At 43.1% G+C, this 22,884-nt stretch overlaps 2 protein-coding genes across 5 annotated transcripts in view; both read right to left on the bottom strand.

Annotated features, from left to right (window-relative positions):
* Positions 1-727: 727 nt before the first annotated feature.
* On the bottom strand, positions 728-1,995 carry LOC145908151 (pyridoxine/pyridoxamine 5'-phosphate oxidase-like). The gene has a single exon (XM_082995351.1). It carries the CDS (start codon positions 1,954-1,956, stop codon positions 1,219-1,221), a length of 738 nt encoding a protein of 245 aa, XP_082851477.1. The 5' UTR covers positions 1,957-1,995; the 3' UTR covers positions 728-1,218.
* A 6,452-nt stretch (positions 1,996-8,447) lies between these two features.
* LOC145894667 (parathyroid hormone 2 receptor-like) overlaps positions 8,448-22,884 on the bottom strand; it is a 31,737-nt gene continuing 17,300 nt past the window's right edge. The window contains exons 3-17 of one of the 4 annotated variants that reach the window (XM_082983303.1): positions 22,347-22,461; positions 20,956-21,078; positions 19,308-19,453; positions 17,143-17,237; positions 15,891-16,086; positions 15,472-15,625; positions 14,298-14,358; positions 13,905-13,971; positions 13,532-13,629; positions 13,194-13,335; positions 12,338-12,379; positions 11,100-11,228; positions 10,581-10,679; positions 10,438-10,521; positions 8,448-10,075 (exon numbers count right to left, since the gene is read on the bottom strand). In XM_082983303.1, the coding sequence (XP_082839429.1) occupies positions 9,533-10,075; positions 10,438-10,521; positions 10,581-10,679; positions 11,100-11,228; positions 12,338-12,379; positions 13,194-13,335; positions 13,532-13,629; positions 13,905-13,971; positions 14,298-14,358; positions 15,472-15,625; positions 15,891-16,086; positions 17,143-17,237; positions 19,308-19,453; positions 20,956-21,078; positions 22,347-22,461 (2,094 nt within the window). In that variant the 3' untranslated portion in view covers positions 8,448-9,532. Of the gene's footprint in view, positions 10,076-10,437; positions 10,522-10,580; positions 10,680-11,099; positions 11,229-12,337; positions 12,380-13,193; positions 13,336-13,531; positions 13,630-13,904; positions 13,972-14,297; positions 14,359-15,471; positions 15,626-15,890; positions 16,087-17,142; positions 17,238-18,284; positions 18,407-19,307; positions 19,454-20,955; positions 21,079-22,346; positions 22,462-22,884 lie in introns of all 4 variants that reach the window. The other 3 variants (XM_082983311.1, XM_082983319.1, XM_082983327.1) reach the window with 3 other exon arrangements.

Here is a 22,884-nt window from a genome sequence, read left to right as displayed (position 1 = left end):
CGCAAGTGTGGGAGAGAGTGAGATCGTGCTCAGGCGGCGTCAATTTACTACTGGTTCCGTAGGCGGTGGTAGTTTTGCATTAGGACAAATACACGTTCTCATTTGCTGGTCTCGGTTGCATACGTGTCTTTTATTAGTTTGTACAGCATCTGGGCGACTGGAATGCTCTGCTTTTAACAAATTATTTTTTGTGAGCTGCTTACAGATTTTTTATATAAATTATATTGTGTTTCTTAGTGGTCACAACACGTAGTATTTGTACCACAAATATTTTGGTCCTTTATCCCAATTTACCAACCACACGTTCTTGTGCACTCAGCGGAAAAACGTCACTTGGCCCAATGAGCTGTAACGCCACCCCGCAAACAGTTATTTATATGCGGGAGTTTTAGCAGCAGGCCCAGGTAATGGGGCTAAAAATCATTTGATATGAGTAACATGTGTACACACCGACCGGCACAGGCTGATTCCTGTAGTCACTTCAAAACATTTTCCCTTGAATGAATTTTAGGGTTACCAAATTTCATTATCATGTTACCAAAAGTTACAAACTCTTATGGTTCGCGTAAAAGGCATTTTCAAACAACCTTTTTTTCGTATCCTGTTTCCCGAAAAGCAAAGCGAAAAAAACGAATCGAATATCTTCATACTCCGAAAGCCAAGAGCTAACAATTCCGCTTTACCCATTCCCGTCTGATTTACAATGCAAATCGCAATCTGCGCAAGGTTTGTGGTAATGTATTCAGTGAAGCGTGAACACTCACAGCAGGCGAGCAGTCGAAACACTTTACGCAACTGTACGGAACACTGACGTCAATAGAAATGATTTTCTGCACTACGTATGTACAACTTTTGAAGAAATACCTACACTAAGTTTCACTGGGTTACTCTTTTGTTTCGTTAACTCAACGCGCTTCGTGTAGGGATACATTGAAAATATAATCATAGCCTTCATGTAGGAAAGTGGAATGCAAACAACATGGAGAAAATGACGATGTCAGACTCGCGATAAATAAATCAATAAATGTTTTTGAGTAGAACGGCCGAGCTTGTAGTTTGATACTTTGTATGCCGAAAACTTTTGGTTGAAGACCAAATGGGCATTAAAACAAAACTTAATCAGCTGAGGAAATTTATACCCTTCTGTGTTGTGGTGACAAGGCCTTGCGCAATTTATGGCAATTGCGGTGCGAGATGTTTTGTGGTTTATAGCTATGTTTAAGGGTAAATTCTCTGTACTGTCCAGTCTTGATCTTCTTCATTCTTCTTTGAGAAAACGAACCTGTCTGACAAGCCAGCTTCCTTCGACTGCATGAACTGTACGGATGTCGGCATGATGACGTATGTCACCACAAAGTCGGGTTGTTCGAGTTCCTTGTCAGCGAACTTGACAAGGTCGGCGCGGTACTGTTCATTGAGGCTCTCAAAGTCCTCCGCCGGACCCTGGTGGTTTGCGAAGAGCATGGCAACCTGAAAAGGCTTTGGCCACTTTTTAAATGCCGCTGTTTTGTTTTCGCATTGCTCCGTGTTGCCCTCTACCCTAATAGTACGTTGCAGTTTGGGCCAATAGAAGCTCACAGCAGCCCGTGGGTTCTCTTTGAGTTCCCCTACCTTGCGACTGCCTTCCACCGTTCCGAAATAAAAACCGCGTTCATCGACGTCACCTAGCGCCACCATACGAACGCTCGGAGCGCCGCTGGATGTCGCGGTTGCGAGGTTCATCAGAAACGGGTCTTGCTCGCCGTTCTGAAAGGCCTCCATCATCCAGGTCTTGAACACTTCCAAGGGATGTTTTCCTGCTAACCCTTCTTCCGTGAGCAGATTGGTCAGCTCGGGAGGAGATGCTTTAGTGACGGTGATTTCTGGAGGTTTCTTGGGATGTGCATTTTCTTGAGCAGGGTGGTGGTTTGCCATCGTCCCCAAGTCGTTTTGGGTCTTTCTCTGTACGTTGCCCATCACAAGCAGATGGGCTTTGAAATTGCACTAACGCGTTGGTCACCTGAAATACACATGGAAATAGTTTACATTCGGTTGTTTGTTGAACGAAAAGGCGACGTCGATTTAATGTGACATTACACTGTGCATTCCACTGCACCCAAAGCCTAAACTGAACTTTGTAGCAGCCTCTTTCAACACATTTGCCTGCCTTGAAGAACTTAATCGTAACAAGTGCCCATCGATGCGATTAGCCACCAGAACGTAATTGACCTTTACCACAAGCCAACGATCCCCGTAACTTCGAAACAACTTCAGCAGTTTAGCCGTTACCGTTTTACGATTTGTACTGAAAGCAAACACAGCGACAGCGTTTGTGACATAAAGACGCACTGCCAAAAAAAACAAAAGCTGAGTCTCGACAGTGCGCGACACGCACAGGAACCGCGTTTTGATGAACGGAAACAATTTGGCCAGGCAAATGTGCGTCGCCGGCTGGATCCGCACTCTCAAAGTCGTGTTGGCATTCTTTCCATTTCGACCGATTTGTTGCCTTTGGTGCTGCCAAACTCAGTCATGCGCGACGGCTCACGACGGCACGCGAATGACCCCTTTGAACGGCAGGCGTACTCCCTTGGGTGCTGCCTGCTACGTGGGCGTGGCGAGCTTGGGGCCACTTTGATGCAATGCGGGTATCTCTAAATCTGTTAATCCGTTTATTTGCCCAACCCAGCGCCTTGCATGTTCGCCGCGTTTCGATCTAAAAGTTTGCTTCGCACGCTAGCAAATTCAAGTGCACTGCATACGACAAACCTCACAATCATGCCATTTTTTCACTAATCCTCAACAGATAATGTTAACAACAATTCGCCTCAAGCTTACCTCAGCATTCAATATGTGTTGTAATTTGATACGCCAGCCACTTTTAATTTGTAAACAGTTAGTCCAGCCAGTTTATTTTAAAAATAGGTTTCAATCTGACCTCAAACATGAAACTTTACCGAATCTTTAGGATTCTTTCCAACTGCACTGTGGTTAATTTTTTTTCGTTCAACAACCTGACAACACCCTTGCGTGCGCGGGAGACTTATTTCAACCTACGTCTGTGTGTTTGCTCTACGAAAACGTTGTTCGAAAACACCCGATCAGCCCAACACCGTGAGTCATCCCCGAGCCTAACTTCGCGGTCGGAGTTGCTGCTTAAGCGACGCTCGTACAATTGGCCCGACTTGCACCCGACTGGCCGCGAGAGGTTGTTTATAGTCATTCTCAATCGCCCGGAGATATTTACTGTGGCATTCTTTGTTGATTGGATTGTGCTGCGCGCTCTCTCGCCCTACAGGCTCCGATTTCAGTCGTGATCACGCCACTGCACAATGCGACGTGTTTATGGCATTTATCCGTATCACGCTCTGGTCGGTACCAGCGACGGTGTATGTTAACTCTTGACACAGCAGACGCGCGCTGCACGACTCGCAGATTTCCAATAAGGAGTTACACAGTTAAGACTAACTGCATGTGTCAGGGTCTCGAGCGGCGTGAAGCTTACGCCTAACATCGTGTCTCATCCTGCGATAATACTCTTGTAAGAAGATGCGCAGTCTACTTTCTTGAACCATGTTTGCTCGGAGAAAACTATAAGTTCAACAGCAGTAGCGCAGTGCTAACGTTACTGGCCTTAAATAACTGCTTTTGTGGCTGATAAATGTTCTCGGCCTCAGAAGAAAGCCAACCAACAACGCTGCAAATAGGTTCTGCACTGCACTTGGTATTGACAGCACGCAGCGGTGCGTCTTCTGAAAGGCACCGGAACCATTCACACCAGTATTGTGTAAAGCATGTAAACGTCATCTGCGCTGTGTCATAGGCAGTTACACTTGGAATACTCCACGACTGTCGTAAGGCCAGATACTGCAAAGCTTTGGAAAAAGCAGTGCGTTATTTTACCCCAAAAGGCTTACGGCCACCTGGAAGTTTCAGTTTGTAACCGCTACGCGCTCGCCGACTGTTGAGGCCGCAAAACGTGACACAAACTTTGCGCTGCAAAACGGTAACGCGCAGATCTTCGTTTCCCGCCTAATTTGTTAAACGAGTTGGCGAGAAGCGAGGCAAAAAGTTGTTACGCGGTCGGTGCTTCGCACGTGATGACCCAGTAACCCCGCATCGGCGCATAACAACCACAACGCCTACAGCCCAAACCCCATACCGATACATGTAAACGGATACGTTGCACAGATTTGTTCGCGTAACTCTCACAGCCACAATAACGTACAGCAAGACAAGAGCATAGGCGTAGCCTTACTGGTTGCAGATACACTGAAATGCAACAGAGTCTTATTGAAAACGAAGAGAAGAAAATGTCGCTTTTCTTCCAGCAGGAAAATCTTGCCTAAAATATTGCCAGACGTTTGATTAAAACTTTGATATCCCACCGCGGGCATCATATCAAGAGGAAATGGCAAATCACAAGAAGGCCCCAGTTCTGTGAAAAGCGCTTTGTGGGAATCACGCTTAGCTGCCGTGAATCACAATTCTGGTAAGCGGTGCGCAAAAGTTTAACACGTTGTCAACCGCGCATGCACTTATACGCTGCAAAGAAGGTTCAGCGAAACAAAAATACTTTTAATTGGGATGATTAATTGAGAGAAAATAGTACTCTCAAGCGAATAACTGTCATGTCCTAAAACGAAAAATTGCATGTGGTGACGCATCATAGCAATTTTTACAATGGAGAAACTCAATTTCTTTTGAGATTTACCGAACTCCCATATCGTGGGACTTTAGTTACATTAAAACAGCACAAATTTGTATTATTTTTTTTCCACCAAGACGTCGTTCAAATAGACGCATTTTTTCCCGAAAATGTGGCACTTCAGTTTGAGACTGAAATAATCGATTTCCATAACGTCTGATTTATATCTACTTGTCATTTGACTGAAAGTTTCATTTTCGGCAACAAGATTTTTAACTTGCGGTCAAAGCAACCACGGGATGTTTGTACGCGAACAAGTCCGTGATCAGTTCCATTCTGTTCTGAAGCTCAGGGGTCCATAATTTTGACCAAGAATGTTCAAAAATATGTTCCAAGTGTCGTCCTAAACGGTATGTTGTTTTAGAACCAGCAACGTTAAATCAAGCTTCTTTGCCAGCAACATATATCACCCTCCAGAAAATGCGACTCAAATCTTTGCCACGTGATACAATAATATTCAACAAATATGGCACGAATAACCGCTTGAGTTTTGTACCTCTGGTATAGCATTATCCCATATGTCGTTTAATCCGAAAAATGATTCCTTTGAAAGGAAAGACCGCCTCCACATCAAACTGGCGGTGGTAAAGCAATCAATTTCGTGTTGCAACTCCAAACAGACTTATCTGTGACGCCCGCCTCCTGCACCGCATGGCAATAAAGCTACACCACAACCGGGACGCGATTAAACGCCAAATGCCAAGGCCTTGTGTTTGTGTACTGCTTGACTTTGAGCTGACGCCTGACGGTCTACAGCAATCTCAACATCCTCCTCGCGATATATCGACGTATATCTGGCTTCGGGCATCTTTCTTGAGTTAACAAACCAATAATTTTGCATCTTGGTTTAAAGCATCGTATTCACGATTATACTATCGCTATGCGGTGTAGAAGTTTCAACCATTGCGACTTTGCCTCAAAAGAAACATTAGCAGAAAATGAGAACCTCTAACGTACATGAAAAAAGTAAAACACGTAACCTATGACAAACCTTATGTTACACCACAAACCCACAAAGCGCGGAAACAAACATTCCTGGTCATCAACTACCGTCAGATATTCTTTTCAAGATATACGTTCTTTCAGACTTCAGATATATTTATCGTCATTGCAATAATAATTGAAAAAACTTTCTTCAGTTTCGTATATTCAAATCAAAGATGCTTGGCATGTATTGTACGTGGATTATGGCCTGGAAATCCGATGTAAGTTCAAACATGTACGACAAGGATTGTCCTTGTAGCCTTTTTTTGTCCGCAGACGGACTTAAACTTGTGTCGCAGCATTCCAAGACGCTTTGTTGCTCGACCTTACAAAGCGCGCCTTGTACCTCGACGAAGGTTCGACGATATTGACATTGCTGCCACGGCTTTGGTTTAACGAGCGAGCTCAGCCCACGACATGGAAGCTTCAAGTTCCGTAACAAGGTCTATCGTATGTCCAGTATCCATTTTTTTGCGCATTGCACATGTATGTGAACTATGATGTCGTTATAACGTGCGCAAGTGTGGCCATTCAAACACGTTTACTTTTTCACTCTATATGTGGCTTTCTTCTTGCAGACCCCACAGCTACCTAATCCTCGCTCGGTACCAAAAACTGCCAAATGGATCAATCTGTTCCCACTCCCCAGCAAAAACATCAATCGTCCTACTCTTTCCTCGCCCACCCTTTCGTGGTAATCCTTCGGTTCTTTTCCAAATACCTGACGTCATGTCTCGAATGAGTGTCGACCAGCGTGTGGAGGCTCTGCGTCTCAACGCGAACAAAGGGATTTCGAACCCAGGGCGCGGTGAACGAAAACTCGCCACCCAGAGTTGATCGTTATCGAGAAGAATTGCCGCACCGGGAAAAAACATCCCATCCCCGGGGGCATTGCAACAGTTCCTAGGTAATAGCAAGCTACTAGTTTATGCGTGAAATCTTATCGGGTTAGTTCAGAGTCTTGTATTAGCACACAAATAACATTCCTTTTTGGAATTTTACAGTATCGACGAAAACTGCATGTACCTTTATCTTAAGTATCGTACTGAGCCCTTTTCCGTTGCATACAAAAAGTTTCAGGGCCTCAGCTAAACTTGCAAATTTGCCTCACCACCTACCAACAAATACGCCACACTATTCGAAATTTGATACAATCTCTTCTGAAACCTTTCAACCTAACTCGGTTTGTTGGCAAACGATCGCCAGCGTAACAAGTTTAACCAGAACGGCGTATCGTGTGCCCTCGTTTTTATCTGTTGGTCTCAACTCCTGAGCAAACAGTGCAAGGGGAATTCTTAAACGTGCACCACTCTGGTTATCGGCGATAGCTTATCAGTTACACCCAACCAATGCGCCCAACACACACATCGCACTTCGTTAGTTCCATGGCAGCTCCCTCGAGGCACATCGAGGCTTACAAAACACGTGTATGTCTCTTGAACTGCTGTAAGTGAGAGCACAACGCGATGCTCCATCGTCAATAGAGTCTGCCAACGCGAGTCAACATACAAGTCGAGCGCGCGAAAAGTAAATGTGTAAACCTTGGGTGGAGGCTGTGGTTTCTCGCCGAAGAAATTTCCTTCCCGGCTAGCGTCAGACAAAACATCCCGCGGGCATTGACACTAAAACGCTTTATGCGGCATGGAAATAACACTAATCCCGGCTATAATTATGATGGCATTCCTTGTGACGAAAATTGTCGCAAAAATATCATTTCAGAAATTTAACCAAGATTTCTAATCGACAACTAACATTTTGGTGACCCCAATTTGAACTGATCAAATACCCGGGGTAGCATTTATCATCAGAACAATGAAAAGTCTAGTTCTTTTCTTTGAATATCGGATTTTGCAAGAATAAAGTTCAGTTGCGGGCGATGAATAGACAAAGATGCATACAAGATATTTTCGGCAAGACAAATTGGCCGAACTTAAAATAAATTCGATAAGATTACGTCACTGTCTTTCGTAGGGAATACATCCATATACCTGACGTTACCTTTCCCTAATTTATCGGACGTTATAGCTTTGCGGCAATGAAGTCTTGCATAATTTAACTGCATGTTCAGGCTACATCACCGTCCTCTACGTTACGTAATGTGCACCGTGTATGGCTCAACACCTTAGCCGTCGTGTGGGCCTATCTGCATTAAAAATTTAACTTGTTTTGTTCGCCATCTCACCCAAGTATTGAATGATTTGCAAACAAAATATAAAAACGCATTATAGAAATCGAAGAAAATGTACGTCAGCAGTCTAGTCTCTTTTCAAAAAAAATCGATGAAATCATTGAATCTATAAATTTAACAGATTTCTAAACCTGGCGACGGGTCGGTCATATTTGTTTCCACAGAAGGCGTAAAATCCTTCTCATTTATCAACCAATCAAACAGACATAATTATTCTTCCAAGAAGCCGAGCGCTTTAAATATTTCTCAAATATAAGTAAAGGTTTTGGACACATAAAATGTCCATCTTGGCGCCATGCCTGCCATGAAGTCGATTTCCTTTTCTACCTCTCAGCTCAAGTGAGGTTAAAGAAAACATCGTGACTCTTTGACGCCGAAAAAACAGGAAGACTTGGCCATCTGTCATTGTACACAATATGAAGAATTTGCAGACTTATAACAGACTTTGATGAAAAGAGCATTTCCAAAGCAATCCATGGAAATTATTTGGCAACTACAAAGAAATGCAGAATTGAAAATGCCATTTATGACAACTGGAATTATAAATTCCCCTCTGGCCTGTTGGAATTATAAACTCGACAAGTAATGTGGAAGTTTGCAATCTATTGTCGAAGAAATGAGCGCCACAACGTTGGAACTTCACGCATCAAGATACAGCAATATATAAAATGTGTGTAGGTGTAAGCAAGAGTGTGTATGTGTGCGTCGCGTAAGCAATGGAGAGACAAAAAGCCCAAAAGCGACATTCATGGCTAACCTTGCTCGAGAAGATCTTGTCCCGTACCAATATTGGCTCCACGCAAAATAAATAAACGCCTGCGCGTTTTATTGAGCAGGTGCGCAAACAGCGACCTTTGCATCAGGATGTGGTCACACGAAAGGGAACGTGAGCAGAGGGATGTTTGAGTATCATGTGTTGCGACACTTATGGCAAACGGGTGAATTTCGGGAATGCTTACATTCGGATTAACCAACGCCTTTAATTACCGTTAGTTGTACACACAGGCGTAACATTACCACGCAAGCGAAGGTTTTCCAGCTGTCTGCCGGGGATTGATATATCGGTTTTTCAATTGGATTCCGGAACTTCAATTTATCTTCCAATAACGGCGAACGGTTGTAAAATGAATAGCACCAGATCTACAGAAATCAGTACATACGTGGATAGACGAAAAACGTATTCATGACTCTGACAAGTATACGATGCAAGGATGATTGGCTGAATTCTCTACGTCACACGTACAGTGGAAGGTAAACATATATGCACAAAGCTTGCGCCATATGACTACATCATTGTAAATTTAACACATTCCTTTTGAAACATACAAAAGCAACTCAGCTTTTAAGCGCGAGTGTGGCATTGCAAAGTGAGACCAAAGCACAAAAACTGCCAGGATTGTTCAGCGGTTCAAGCTGCAATCTTTGGCTAGATGGAAGAAAATATATATATTTAGATCGTGTCGAGTATTTAAACAAGGAAATGCAATACACTGGAAAATGTTTTGGCAATTCGGAAAGTCTGCGGCGATAGATGTCGCCTTTGAATGTGATGTAACACTGCGAAATATTGTTCATCAAGCAGAATGTCCCGAGTCGGGACAGATAAAAACTTCTGGGCTGATTGAAGCTCGAATATGAAGAAAATGGGACCAGTAGAACTCCGTTGCTGAGCACTACACCTCATTGCTCTGCAAAAACAAAGGGTTTCCTTCACCGGATTTTTCGCCGGTAGCGCCCAGGAGCGCCGCCCTAGTGTCGGCAAAACCTTCCCCGTCGCTGCCGCTGGCGGCGCTATCACACCCGTACACGGAATTTGTGAGACTTGCATCGGTTTTGGCTCCAGAGCCGCGCCGGATACTCGAAAAGAAGTTGGATGAAATGCCAGAGTCCTCCGACTCGGCGCGTGTCGCTCTCAACATTCGGTTCCGCCACGCAATGGCGCCTTCTTCCTGCCCAATGACGTCATCCAGCTCATCGATCTCGTCGTCTTCCACCTGCGGGGGTTCGCCAGAGACGCTGAGTTCAAAGCTCTTTGCAGGGCACTGCATTTGTTCCTCCACCACCTTTTCGAACTCCACTTCGGCTTGATCCTCTTCCGCGATGGGGAGGATGATTTCGTTACCGCGGTATGCAAATCCTCCACTTTGCGTTCTGATGAAAGGAGGATGCCCGTGTCGGCGACTCGCCATCATGCTCGGAGCCTCAGCATTACTCTGCTACGGTAAATATGCAGAGTAATTCTCCACCGTGTGTTACCGCCGGTTTTAATTTTTTAATAGCTGACCATAATAGAATCCGGATATCTGTAAGCTCGTTGCAGCCCGTTACCTTACAAAGTTTTTCACGCATTCTATGATAATTTTTGGGCGACTCCGTTACATTCGGTTTGAAGATAAAAAAGAAATTTAACGCTTTTTAAATAAAATAAGATAATAAAATAACTCTGGCGGAAGGTGATTAAGTACCGATTTGTAATTATACACCCTTTTCAACATGCCACTAGTTAAATGTACACCCTGCAGACTCACGGCATTTTAAACCCCATAAACAAAACAGCGATCGGTTTCGAGGCTCTTACCTCGCAACGGTTGTTGTTGATCAAATTCGGTTCCTCGTTAAAGGATGTTTCCACTTCAGTAGTCTTTGATTGATTGAAAGTGCTCTAAGAAGTTGATTTAAAAATGCGTGAAGAGTTGCAAGAACGTGAAAGTGTTAACTCACCTCTCTGACTTCGGAGGCTACCGGTAGAGGGCGGGACAACAGGGATCCGTTACCTCGGTGGCCTCTGCCGTTGGTCGCGCCACCGATGGAAAGGCGTGCCTAAAATTGTTCACATGTTCTTAAATGCACTTGAATAACGTCGCAGACCTTTACTGTATGTGGCCTTCCTTAAATGCACTTGAAAATGCACTTTGAACAGACCTTTTTTCTGTATGAAGTTCTAATTTTGTGGGGTATAAAATTGCATGGACACTTTCGTTCCACTACGTAACATATTTTTCACTTAGCTTAGGGCCAACTTAAAAACTGTGCAATGACTTACTGCTTGAGATACACTGCATGATATATACCGCATTCTTATTAACATGATATGTTCCAACATCAGCTTTGGAAATCAACAGCATGCAAAACCATGGGATGTAATTCGCGCAACGCAGCGTATAACGTCCAGCGTATCGTAAACAACTCAAGTAATTTTTTGCGGGAGTTACAACAGACTTGTGTATGAGTGACACCGACCTGCTGGGAAGCGCTACTGTTGAAGCTGGTAAGCATCGTTACAGAAGACCTGCTTCGCTCGCGTCGCCCCTTCTGGATCTCCACTGAAAGGTTGAAGCGTTCCCAAGCCTTTTTGAACTCAGCTTGAACCTGGCAACGCAATTAAACGTTTGTCAACACCCGGAATGTTACACACGTCGAGTGGTCAGCGAGGACAAAATGTCAATAGCTGTCGTGATTTTATCGCTAACAAGTCAAATGGCTTCCTGGGTCATGTTATTTTTGCAGTGGTACCTGTTCATGTGGATAATATCGAGTTTACCTATGTTAAAAAGTGACTTTTTTCTGTTTGTGAAGTTAAGTCATTATTGTAAAGTTATGGCACGAAAAGTATTTCAGAGCAACTTGCTTTACTTTTACGCACATTTTTGTTACAATCGCAGCAAACTAGATGAACCTAAACTGGCCCCGGAACAGCATACAAGTCATTTTACACATCCTTCAGGCTTAAAATCAATACCGTAGCTCTCAGGTACAACCGGCCGCGTTTGTTGAGCCACTTGTCAGAATCAAGTTTACCGCAACCGTAAATCAATGACAAGCTCATTTATCGTTCTAACGAGGCGGGTAATCTATTGCGTCACGTCGTTCGTTGGCAACCGAATTAGAATTCAATTTTCAACAGGCTTTATGAGAAAAGTTTCAACGCGCTGGGCCAGAGATGTGCGGAAACCGCTGTAAACAAGATTTCGCCGTGCAGCCAAACCCCGTGGAATTTGATTACTAAACGTGGGGCTGACAAACGAAACTGATGGGTTTTCCATGTGTGGTTATTGGGGGAAACGCGGGTGCTGTTGTGTAGCACGCAACCCATATAATGATATGACAATCATAAGAATATTGCGTAAGCGCGTTTGTAACTGGCGAGGCTCTATTGTTAAGCGCTGGCCGCACGCTAGCGATATTAACCAACCAAAACACATACGCACTTATTAACATATTTGGTAGGGCGATATGCACTATGTCATATAATGTCCCTTTCAAAGGTTTTTGTCACAGGAAATTTTTAAAACCACCGTAAGATCCTATAGTTTGTATGGATAATGCTCATTAGCCTATACGAAACAATTCTTTTCGCAAGTAGAAAGAAATGGGTTTCGCAGTGCTTTGAAGCTCAGGTTTTAGGTTTAACTTTCTTGACTGGCAGTTACGGTTACAGTATTTAGGGATAACACAAAGGTATTAGGGATGAAACTTACCTCTCCGTTGCAAAAACAGTAGATGATGGCTACGAAAAACCCCTGCAAAGCAACAGCAATACGTATTAAAACTTTTGTCAGCGGTTATAGAAGAAATTTCCAAAGCGCTTTAACAAATTCCATTATTGCAGAGCAAGCACTTTAAGGTGACAGTAAGTTCCTACAAACATCGTTGGGCCAGGGTTAATTAGAGCTTTGGATCGGCTTCAAAGGGCTTATCGTGAGGCAGAAAAATGTTCTACCTCGCTCGGATAACCAATTTGCGTCGAATTGAACTCCAACCACCTCGCAGCAACTAAACGCCTCATGCTAGGTAGTTAGTATGTTCGGTCTGTGTTGAGTGCATGGTTGCACGTTTTATTGATTGTTTACAAGTAATGTTAAAACGTACATGAGGGGAGGGCATTTTATAACGTATGTGTAATGAAAATATATATGTACATTTTTGGCACAAAGCATTAAGATCTAGATCAATTATCCAAATCTATATTTTAAGCACGCTATATTTCATACCAATTAGTATCACGCGAACGAGTTCAATAACATTTTGCATAATTTTTCACATCGTTGCAAAAACACAATATAATTTGTTGCGGGATTTTATCGTTTTCTGCGCAACAGTAAACCCAACAAACGGGCGTATTTTGTTCGCAGTGTAATCAACGCGTCTTTGCAATGTGGCTTGTGCCTGCGGAAATACTGCGCTCAGTATGTGAGTATGTAACTGCTCTCCTAGCGTTATTTACGTGTTTTCGTTTTTCTTTTTTTACCCACGCGCCATTTGTATTACACAAGAATACAACATGTTTCGAATGAAATCAAACGTTTATCATGAAATAAAGCCAACCCGTATTACCTGAAACGAATTGAAGAAGAGGTCGAAGTACATGCTGACGAAATACATCGGCCCTGATCGAACCGAGTCGGGAAGAGCGATGAAGACGATCACATGTACACCGAACATTGGAATAAGCACCAGAGTTGACTTGGCGAGTTTCCTGGCGAAACACAAATCAAGTGTGTTACACGAAGATAGGCAATCTGATAGTCAAATGGTTTCAAAACTGTTTTATAGCAAAAGTACGCGCTTGGCTGCATTAACATATATATATATAGTAAAGCTTGCCATAAATCAGTCTTAATTCAATAACAATATGTATTGTGTAGCAAAAATTCGCATTTAACAGTGCTCACTTGTATTGCCTTCGGTTGTCTGTTCTTCCCGCCAAGCCCCTTTCCCTCATTTTATACCAAAGCACTCGAATGATGTTTAGAAAAAGCAGGAAGTTGATCTGAATGTTTCAACAAAGTGGTGAATGTAAAATCTAAATTCAGCTTTGCGTTGAACTGTATTTATTGTTCAAGAAAGGTACATCGTCAACGAAAACATGTTTTTCATACAACCTTATTATAGTTTCGCTAATGTTTTGACATCATAGGAATCAAAACTTTAAAGGCAACCAAAAAAAACACAACCAAGTCTTTGTTTTTCACGAAACTGAGATTTTGCAATAAAAACATGTCAATCGGACCATAAAGTGGAGTTAACAAGTGAGTATAGGCTTACCACGCTGGCAACCACGATAGGCCCGTTGAAAATCCACTTGTACTCTGTAACTGAAACGTCCCAGCACCTGTCAAGAGAAAAAAACAATGGCCTCACACGATTGGTCGAACATGTCAATCACGTGACGCACTTTGGCCAATGTCAAACACAGCAAACCGAGCTGAGTTTGCGTCAACATGTGCTGCACAAGGTAAGCACAGCAATGACGTGGGCGGTCTTACATTAGCGCCAAATAGGGCCAGGATTTGCCTGAAGGGCAGATTTACAAAGACCGATGACGATAACAGGAGGATTAGGCAAACATAACGACGGTTCATAAATTGCAGGTTGCAAAGTTAATAACAGTTTCAAAAGGCAATATTGCCGATTATGAGCAAAACAACAAGTTCTTACGAATCGCCGTCCAGCACCGCTCGAACAATCGCCCACGGAAGCACAAACAACACGGGAACACCTGCAGGGAAACAAAAACGTAAACCGTTAATCACCGCCCAAGCTATTTGGGGCGAGATTGCGCGCACTTTGGGCTTAACCGGCGTTGTAATACCACGCTCAGGGATCAAGCAACGTTTGTAATCAAACGTGGTTCCATGACCCTGGGTTTTGGGGCGTGTTTGATCGGTAAAAAACAAAGCGTTCCCTTTTCAGGGACCCAAAGTCCTGGTTTACAAGGTGAGTCCGGGGGGGGACGGGGTCGTTTGTGGTTGTAAAAAAGGCGGCACCCAATCTTTCCTGCCAAAACGTGTGTAAAATATAGGCTTGGTTGTGATTTGAGCAGCTGAGATAAGATCAAAGGGTGAGATGGAAATTATTTTGACGAGAACACACGGGGGCAGTTGCAAGCTGTGTTTCGAAGTGAAAGACAATTTGAATTTAAATAAACAGAAAATACCGCCCCCATAATTTAAGATTTTGGACACTTCACATTAGTTAACAATATTAATTTAGTTTTGTTATGGCCATACTTGGTAACTTTTACGTATTTTTTAATCGACCGTGCAACAATAAGGACGGAACTAGCACACAAAACCATTCGCTTAATTACGGAAACACCAACATTTCGATATCAGTTTTACAATTTCCGCCTTGCGCCACACGTACGAAACTACTAATTGTGGTGACAAACTTCATCGCCGACAGTCTGTGCAACAGGAGCCAAAATTTACTCTATTTGGCAATAAGAGAAGAACACACGCGGGAGAAAAGAACCTCAATTAATGTTTGAGTAGGCAGCATTATTTTCGCCTCGATGCTTCTGACGTCAGCAAGTAGGTCTCCCGCGGTGCGTCCTACCCCGCATGGACGTTAAACGAGTGTTTCGCTGTTTTTCTAACCCCGTATATTTGGTAAACGTGGTTTGAAACTGCGTAAATTGGAATTGTTTGTCAGCTACTCAGGTTACATCAGAAACTCTCCTATTGACGTGCGAAAAAACACGGGCAAACATGAATAATTGGCATGGAGGTCACTTCTGACCCGACACTTTCAACCCCGGGTCACTGACCCACGTTTAACCTTTTTTATCCCACATCTCAAGCCGTAGTGAACTCACGTAACCCCGACTCACCCCATCCAGTTATGATGAAGCGCCAGAGGTACTTCTTATCCGAGAAGAATGCGACGAATATGAGACTGTGGAGGTAGAGCGCCTCCACCAGAATCCAGTAGTAGTTGGTGGCAATAAAGTAATGAAAGAAGGTAATCACGATATTGCATGCCAGCTAGGATGGAGAAAGAGCAAAAGTTTTAATCATGTACGTTTGTTATCGTCACGTCCACACAATAACAATTTATTGTAACTAAATCAAGGAAATCACAACAAAAACTTAGAAAACGATTTTGTGGAACGACACGTTTAGGTATTTTAAAGGTGAAAATCTCTTGACCTTTTATTGTATTAAACCAACTGTATTCTGCAAATAAAACTAAGTTTCTATGAGGTACAATACGATAAAAAAAATCGTTTCATTCGAAATGTCGACTTACAAGAGATGATCCACCAGGGCTGGTGGCGCGATTGAAATACGAATCCAGGTTGTCGAGGTCTCCACTGTTGGTTGCAACGTCGAGGATGCCGGCCCCGTGGAAGAGCACCTGATCCTTGATGAAGATGAAGAGGGCGCGCAGGATAAAGGAGGCGAACAGATGCATGTGGATGTAGTTCCGAGTACAATGGAGTCGCCTGCAATATACACGGATTTCAATTCGTACAAATTTCACGAAAAAAAACAGCTTAAATAAGTACCAACAAAAGTCATTTTCGACACCTTGGACACAAGAAATACTTGAATACATTTTGTACCTAAGCAATTTTGTTTTGCTTTTATTTTGCTTTATTCTGGGTGAACTAAGCAGAGATTGGGGTCATCTTGTTTGCGGTTTATTAAGCCCTAACGAAAACGAATTAACCAGGCCAAGGGGGCAATAATTGAGCTGATTACCTCAGGTCGTGCTGTGCTAATCACATAGGTGCGGAGTGACCTGCATGCTAATTATCGCCGGTCACGGCTGTCAGGCGGTTATCTCTTATAAGCGGCGAGATTAGACACCAACAAGCAAAGGAAAAAAAACATGATTTATTTTCTTTACATAGTATGCTCAAAACAATACCAAACTGCATTCGTAATTACATTAACACTGATAAATACCAGGCACCGCTTTTTTGATAAATTGGATGCTAAAAGCAAAATAGTCGTACATGAGGCCATTATGAACAGGCACTGCAAAACAAGCAGTCGTGAATAGCAATAACAGGTCTTGCGCCGAAAGGCTGCCAAAGGAAACAACTGTCTGGTCTATATATAGGGAATGGCATGGTAATGGCCACATACACTGGGAAATCTCTGATATTCCGGTTGGTCGGAGGGTGTTAACATATTTGAACTCGAACACGAGTGCAACCTGTTATTTTTGCTCGTGGATCGGCGCAACGTGTGATCAGAACACAAGCGACAAGGCCAAATTACTTTCAGTACCACAAGGTCTCGGCCACAAGGTAGTCCCATGCTTTAACGTAGGTATTTAGCGAATACCTGTGTGATCATCGGCTAAACTTAAGTTAAATATTTCATTTCATCTAAAATAGTAATTTCAATGAGTGAATAAAAATCCAGCCATTTATTTCTCTCTAAATGGTTGGTACGAGAAAATGGTGCCTGATTGAGGCAAATGATTGATCGAATACAAAATACACTAAGTTTTCTGCCTAATGTGTTTAGAGAACATCAGGTAAACTTACTTGAAGTAACCAAGGATGATCATTGCTATGACGAGAGAGGCAAAAGAAAAAGAGTAGCCGACTGTGTAGAGCCGGATCATATTCTTCTCTTCCGGCTGCAAAGGACAAACAGAAAACGTGCTGCGACAATTGTCCGACAAAACCCAAACTTGGATTACACAACACTAGAAGTAAGGACAACGCAACGCAGGTCCACAAGCTTATGTTATTTATAAGTTTCGAGTTGCGGGCGTCGCGGGATTCCGGGCGTCCGGATGACTGCGGACGGCTTGATCCGGTTTGGTCCGGATTTGGAAAAGGCCACAGCTGCTAGCTTTAAGCCAGTGGAACCTATATTGGGATCAGGAACCACTAAAATGTGTGTTTTGATATAGAGCGTGGAGACCTGCGTTGCGATCGAAACATTACAAAAACCATGTGACAAAACATAAAGACACACAAGTTAATACAAAAAGACAAGATACAAAAGCACATGTATGACTACCGCTATAGCAATTGATGATGTGGCAACGTGCAATGGTTCCAGTAATTGTTTACTGTTTTGTTTTTCTTTGAAAAAAATTGTTGCCCATGCACATTACCGCCGCTGAGTTATCATGCAACATGCACATGCAGAAGAAGGAAAACTACTACAAAGCTCTATGATATGCGACAGCGATTTCTGTTCCGTTTCGACAGGAATACGTATCATGCTATGGTATTTCATTGTTGTACATGAGGACCCGCATGATCACGATTCAATTTATTGAAATTTAAAGTTTCTCTTGATGTTATGGACTAAACTGATCCAGGGTATAATGTAAATTATTTACAATTCGCTAGATTCCGAATGGTAGCTTTTGCGCCAATATAACGTTTTTTTATTGAAGTTCAAGCAAGTTTTGTTAAAACATGGGTCATTGTAGCACCAAAGAAAAACTAGGCAAAGCACAAAAAGCCTGGCGATCCAAGCAACTAGGCTCCCCAAGCCGGCGATCCAAGCAAAAAGGGAGACCCCGAAAACGAAAGCAGAGAGATTTCCATGCAAAGAAATCTGTTTCGAGCGAGAGAATGAATTACGCTATTTAATGAAACGGTTATTGGAATCCTGAATGACTCCTCGTGGTGCCATCCATGGTATACGTGATGGTGATTAAACTCACGAGAGATTTTGGGTCAGTCTCGTTGTCAAAGGAATGGCAATCGCTGTAATCATTCCAAGTCTGGTTCTGGTCGCTTGCCTTCGCCCAACGACCGTCCGGCCAACAGTGCCGTCTCGCCATTCCTACATATTAAATTGGCGAGCACAAGGTGAGACGTGGGGAGTGCCTGATTACAACGTTTTGCCACCCGCTTTGTTTTGATTTTCGACGATAAATTTCTAAGCGTACCAAAGAGGTTGATACGCATTTTATTGGAGTTTCGGCTTAAAACAATAGTTTCTCGTTGAAAAATGCCAGCCAAAGACCCGTGTCGCAAGGTATTGGAGTCCGTGGCCACGATTGATCTTTTTAGTTAGTTTTCACAGCAGCTTACTACTACTACTACAAAATACTGAAACGACAAAGTGTCAGGTCATTGCCGGATGTCGTGTCGTGGATCATACTACGACCAGCATTCAGCTATCCAGCAAGCAGACGACACAGGGAGTGTACATGTATATATGTGTGTATGTGTGTGTGAAAGCTACGCGTTGAAAGCATCCATACGAACACGGTTGTGCAAATGAAACGACGAAAGTGCGCAATCCGCTACAACTACCTCGAACACAGACCCACCGAACACCACATCAAAACAAGTTCCAATAGATACAAACAAGGAAGTTGGGTAAATAACATTGATTCGCCGCGCGTAAAGCCGGGAACGCATTGAAAGCTGCAATTGCTCTATATATTGGGCCGAAAGTGCCATATTTTTTACATTAGCAAACCATTTGATGATTTGCAAAATGTGTTTAATATAGTCACAGTGAAAAACACCGTTGTGATGGAATGATGGGACTACAGAATTACTATTCAAAACAAACACTTTTTCCAAAACTCAAACGCATTGTGAAATTTTACATTTATTCATATACAGTGGTTTGCGGCATTCAATTTCATCCTAACTCGCAGTCCCACAGAGCAACAGATGCGGATTTCGTTTGCGTTCCCGTCCTTCGCACCGCACGAATGCGCGGGTCTTACATATCCACCGGCCTTGATAAGGTCCTCGACCTCGTTGAATTCGTGGAAGCCGCTGCCGAAACAGCGCGAATAGTCCATCCACGTCTTGTTACCTTCCTCGCTGCGATACCACGAGCCGTCCTTCTTGCAAAATCTAGTCACTGATTCTACGCACAACGCGCCCGAGGTTAGGCCTAAAATTCCCGGCATGGTATGCTGTACGAACTTAGTGACAGAGGTTAAGGCGTAATTTTTGATGGCGTTCTTATATCGTGCGTGGGTTTAGTTATAACGATACGGTATGAGAATGGCTACCGACCATCTTTTAATTCCGAAGCTAGAGCGTAATAACTTTCCAACAGTTTCGTATGAGGCGTATAAGCCCCGCTAATGGCGAATTAGTCGGATTTGTGTTGCAGCTATTAATAGATTAACAAAGGCGCCGTGACCTTTGGAAAGGGAAGTTGAGCTGATGTTTGCTCCGACTTCCCAACATGGAAATGATGTCCGGCGCTGATTATGTCACATTGGAGGTAACGCCAAGTTCGCTGTCGTCTTATATAGGGAATGCGTTAAGCTCATGAAGACACTGACGAATAGAGTTCCTAATTGTTCAACGCGAAATGTGCGCTGATGTGACACGAAATGCTTAATCAATTTCCCATTCCATTGCTCCGTATCGAGAAATATCAGCCAAAAAATCAAGAATGATGTGAGCTGGATTAAACGATTTTCTGTCTAGTTGGCGCGTAATTATCTGGAAAGAAGCTTGAGTCAGCCCCAATGTGGGTGTGTTTTAGTTTACGTTAGCTATACAATAAATTTATACAAAAAATGCTAACAACGAAATTTACCTTAATTCCATTCTAATTGAACAAAATGGAGAAATATTGTGAAAATATATGTGGCGCCATTGTGTACGTGCACACAAAAAATTGCCTCAAATTTACTCTTTTAACCGCTATTACATAAAACTTGGCCTCCTTTACGACGCAATAGACAAAGTTATGGAGCTAGTTATCAAGGGCACGACCTGAAAATTGGGTGAAGTTTTTGCCGGCGGCGGACTTTAAGTTCCGTATCAGCCCAGTTCGAAGTGTCGCGTTACACATCCAACGATCGTTAGGACATCATTGCTTTCGAATTTCTCCTTACAGGCGAAGATGCCTCCACAGTAACCGTAGTGCGCAAACGAGTACATTTTTAATGTGAAGTCGGTAGGGACGAACAAAACGTTTGATGTCTCCAGAAAGCAACATGGAGATGTGTTTATATTTATGAAATTATGAAAACACACAAATATTACAAAGCTTATTTAAGCACTTCCGCTAATAGTTAGTCGTCAGATGTGTCAACATATGATTAGTTCTTCACAATTTAAGTTTCATTCAGGATAAAGCTTTACGTTTGTTTGAATACAGCGATATGTGATCATACTATAGCGCGCAGGATTTTACTCTCCGCAACCGCAACAATCAATAATAATCTTGCAAGTCGAGATCGAAAGCATGGCGTTACGTTTGCTCTCAAATTGGATCAATATGTAATATGCTATTGTACATTTCGCGTATATTGCAATAACTGCAAGTGCATACCTCCCTATGCAAGGTGACGCCAACAATAGGGACGCTTACATAACAGACTAATGTAGTTCCCGCAAAGCACTTACCGGAGTGGACGAAGTCTTCCACGTACTCCGGACAAGGTATGACGACGCTTGTGCCTGGGGGACTGCTGGGCCAACAGGACAAGGTGTCCCATTCACCGGGACAGTAAACCTTCAGGGGATTCCCTAGAAAAGAAATTGGTACATACATGGTCTCAGTCTCAGCCTTAAACTGCAAATGAGAAAAGCTTGTTGCTAAATTTGAATAAGTGTATCTTGATATCCTGATATTGGACGCAGGCTTAATTTAAAATTTTGTCATATTAGTTCGTATTTTGATGCGAAAGTTTTTGCATATCCTGCTAAAGAGCTTTTTTCAACACGCCTGACGTATAAAAGGCCACTCGATGTCCCCGTTATCGTAAAAAGCCTATTGGCAACAGTTAAGGTGCCTCTGAGTACCGTATTTTCACACCCTCAGACAACACCCTTTAACGTGACGATTACGAAATTGTCTCCTAAAAATAACTGATCTGCAAAAAGCCGAATTTGGAATCTCACCAAAAAAGTATCAAAGTATACGGAAGCTCTGAGCAGGAGCTAGGGACATTATGGGTATAGGCGACGACTGTAGGGTGTGTAGGGGAGGGGGGCGTCATTCGTGATGGGGAACCGACCGTCACCCCTTATTAAGTCTGTAACACGTCCGGCGATCCTATTACGTTTTCGAACTAAAGAGGCGGCAATGGTTTCGGGTGTTGCCGTGCAGAGCCTGAGTGCCCACCGTTCCCTAACCCAGAGGAGTTTTTTGTCAGGATGGGTTGGGCTGTCACGAGCACGGTTGATTTTTCACTGTGGCTACAGAGATCCACAATACATTAGTGTTTGCGATAAAAACGGAAAACAGGTTTTGAACATTGGGAAACATGGTAATCAGTGCAGCTGGTGCAGCTGGTGTGACTGTATAGTCACCACAAAGTGGAAGTCTTTGCTTGGCCGTTTGGTCAGCAAAGTCGTCTGACAGTCACACCAGCTGCACTGATGAGACCTTTTAGGTCGAAACAGTGGCCATCTGTCTGCAGCTCATGCACAAATTCATATTATTGGCTCCACATTACTTATCATAAAATTATCTTTGTTTAAACGTATGAATTTATCTGACGCCGCTTGTCCGAACGGGTAAGGTTTAAAGATTTTCTGGACATATTTAATCACCTTTAGTTTCACCACTGCGTTTGTTTTATTCAAAGGGTGTATATTTGTGTTGTTTTTTAACTGGAACTTACTTATGTTTATCACACAACGGATTTTTGCCGTGCGGTGTCACACAGAGCGGATTTGCTGCAACGATTATTCAGTCCATGCAAATTTAATCGTTTTACTTTGGACACTCGAGTTGCGATTTGCGGCCAGAAAAGTAGGGTAGCTTATCAAAGTAAATTTGGCAAACTCACCATCGATGTCGGTTGGTATATCCCCCGTTTCCAGGTCTTTGAGGCAGGCGGTGCGTTGGTTAGCAAGAAGCTTGACGAATTCCTTAGCTGTTGTGATGCCGTCGTCAGCCATGACCTGCACAGTGCGGACATGTATGTGTTACAACAGATTTATGCCACCCTTTTCGACAACCAAACTAAGCCTGCAAAATTGAAATAGTTGGAGGATTGCGATCTACGTCAGGTCGAAAAAGACGTTACAGTACTTCGTTCCAAAAATCCTAAACAGCTACTGAAAGGTTACAGAGCTTATGAAACCCGTGTGCCCCACAAACATTTTCATGCCATACCGGACATTAACAAAAGCCCAGCGGTCGTTTCTAATGTAACTATGACGAAGCATTAAAAACGGAAGTCGTGACTTATGTATTTTCCGGCAGCAACCGGTCGTATCAGCGGCTGTAGCATTTCGACCGACTTGCCCTTTAGCGCGATGCAACTTATTGGTCTATAAACACTGCACTCACAAGTCACTAAGAGCGACCGATGACAGCGGAGT

This window comes from Ascidia mentula, chromosome 1, assembly GCF_947561715.1.
Source record: "Ascidia mentula chromosome 1, kaAscMent1.1, whole genome shotgun sequence".
NCBI classification, from domain to species: Eukaryota; Metazoa; Chordata; class Ascidiacea; order Phlebobranchia; family Ascidiidae; genus Ascidia; species Ascidia mentula.
The sequence above is the reverse complement of the archived record's forward strand: the minus strand, read 5'-3'. Positions and strand labels throughout refer to the sequence as shown.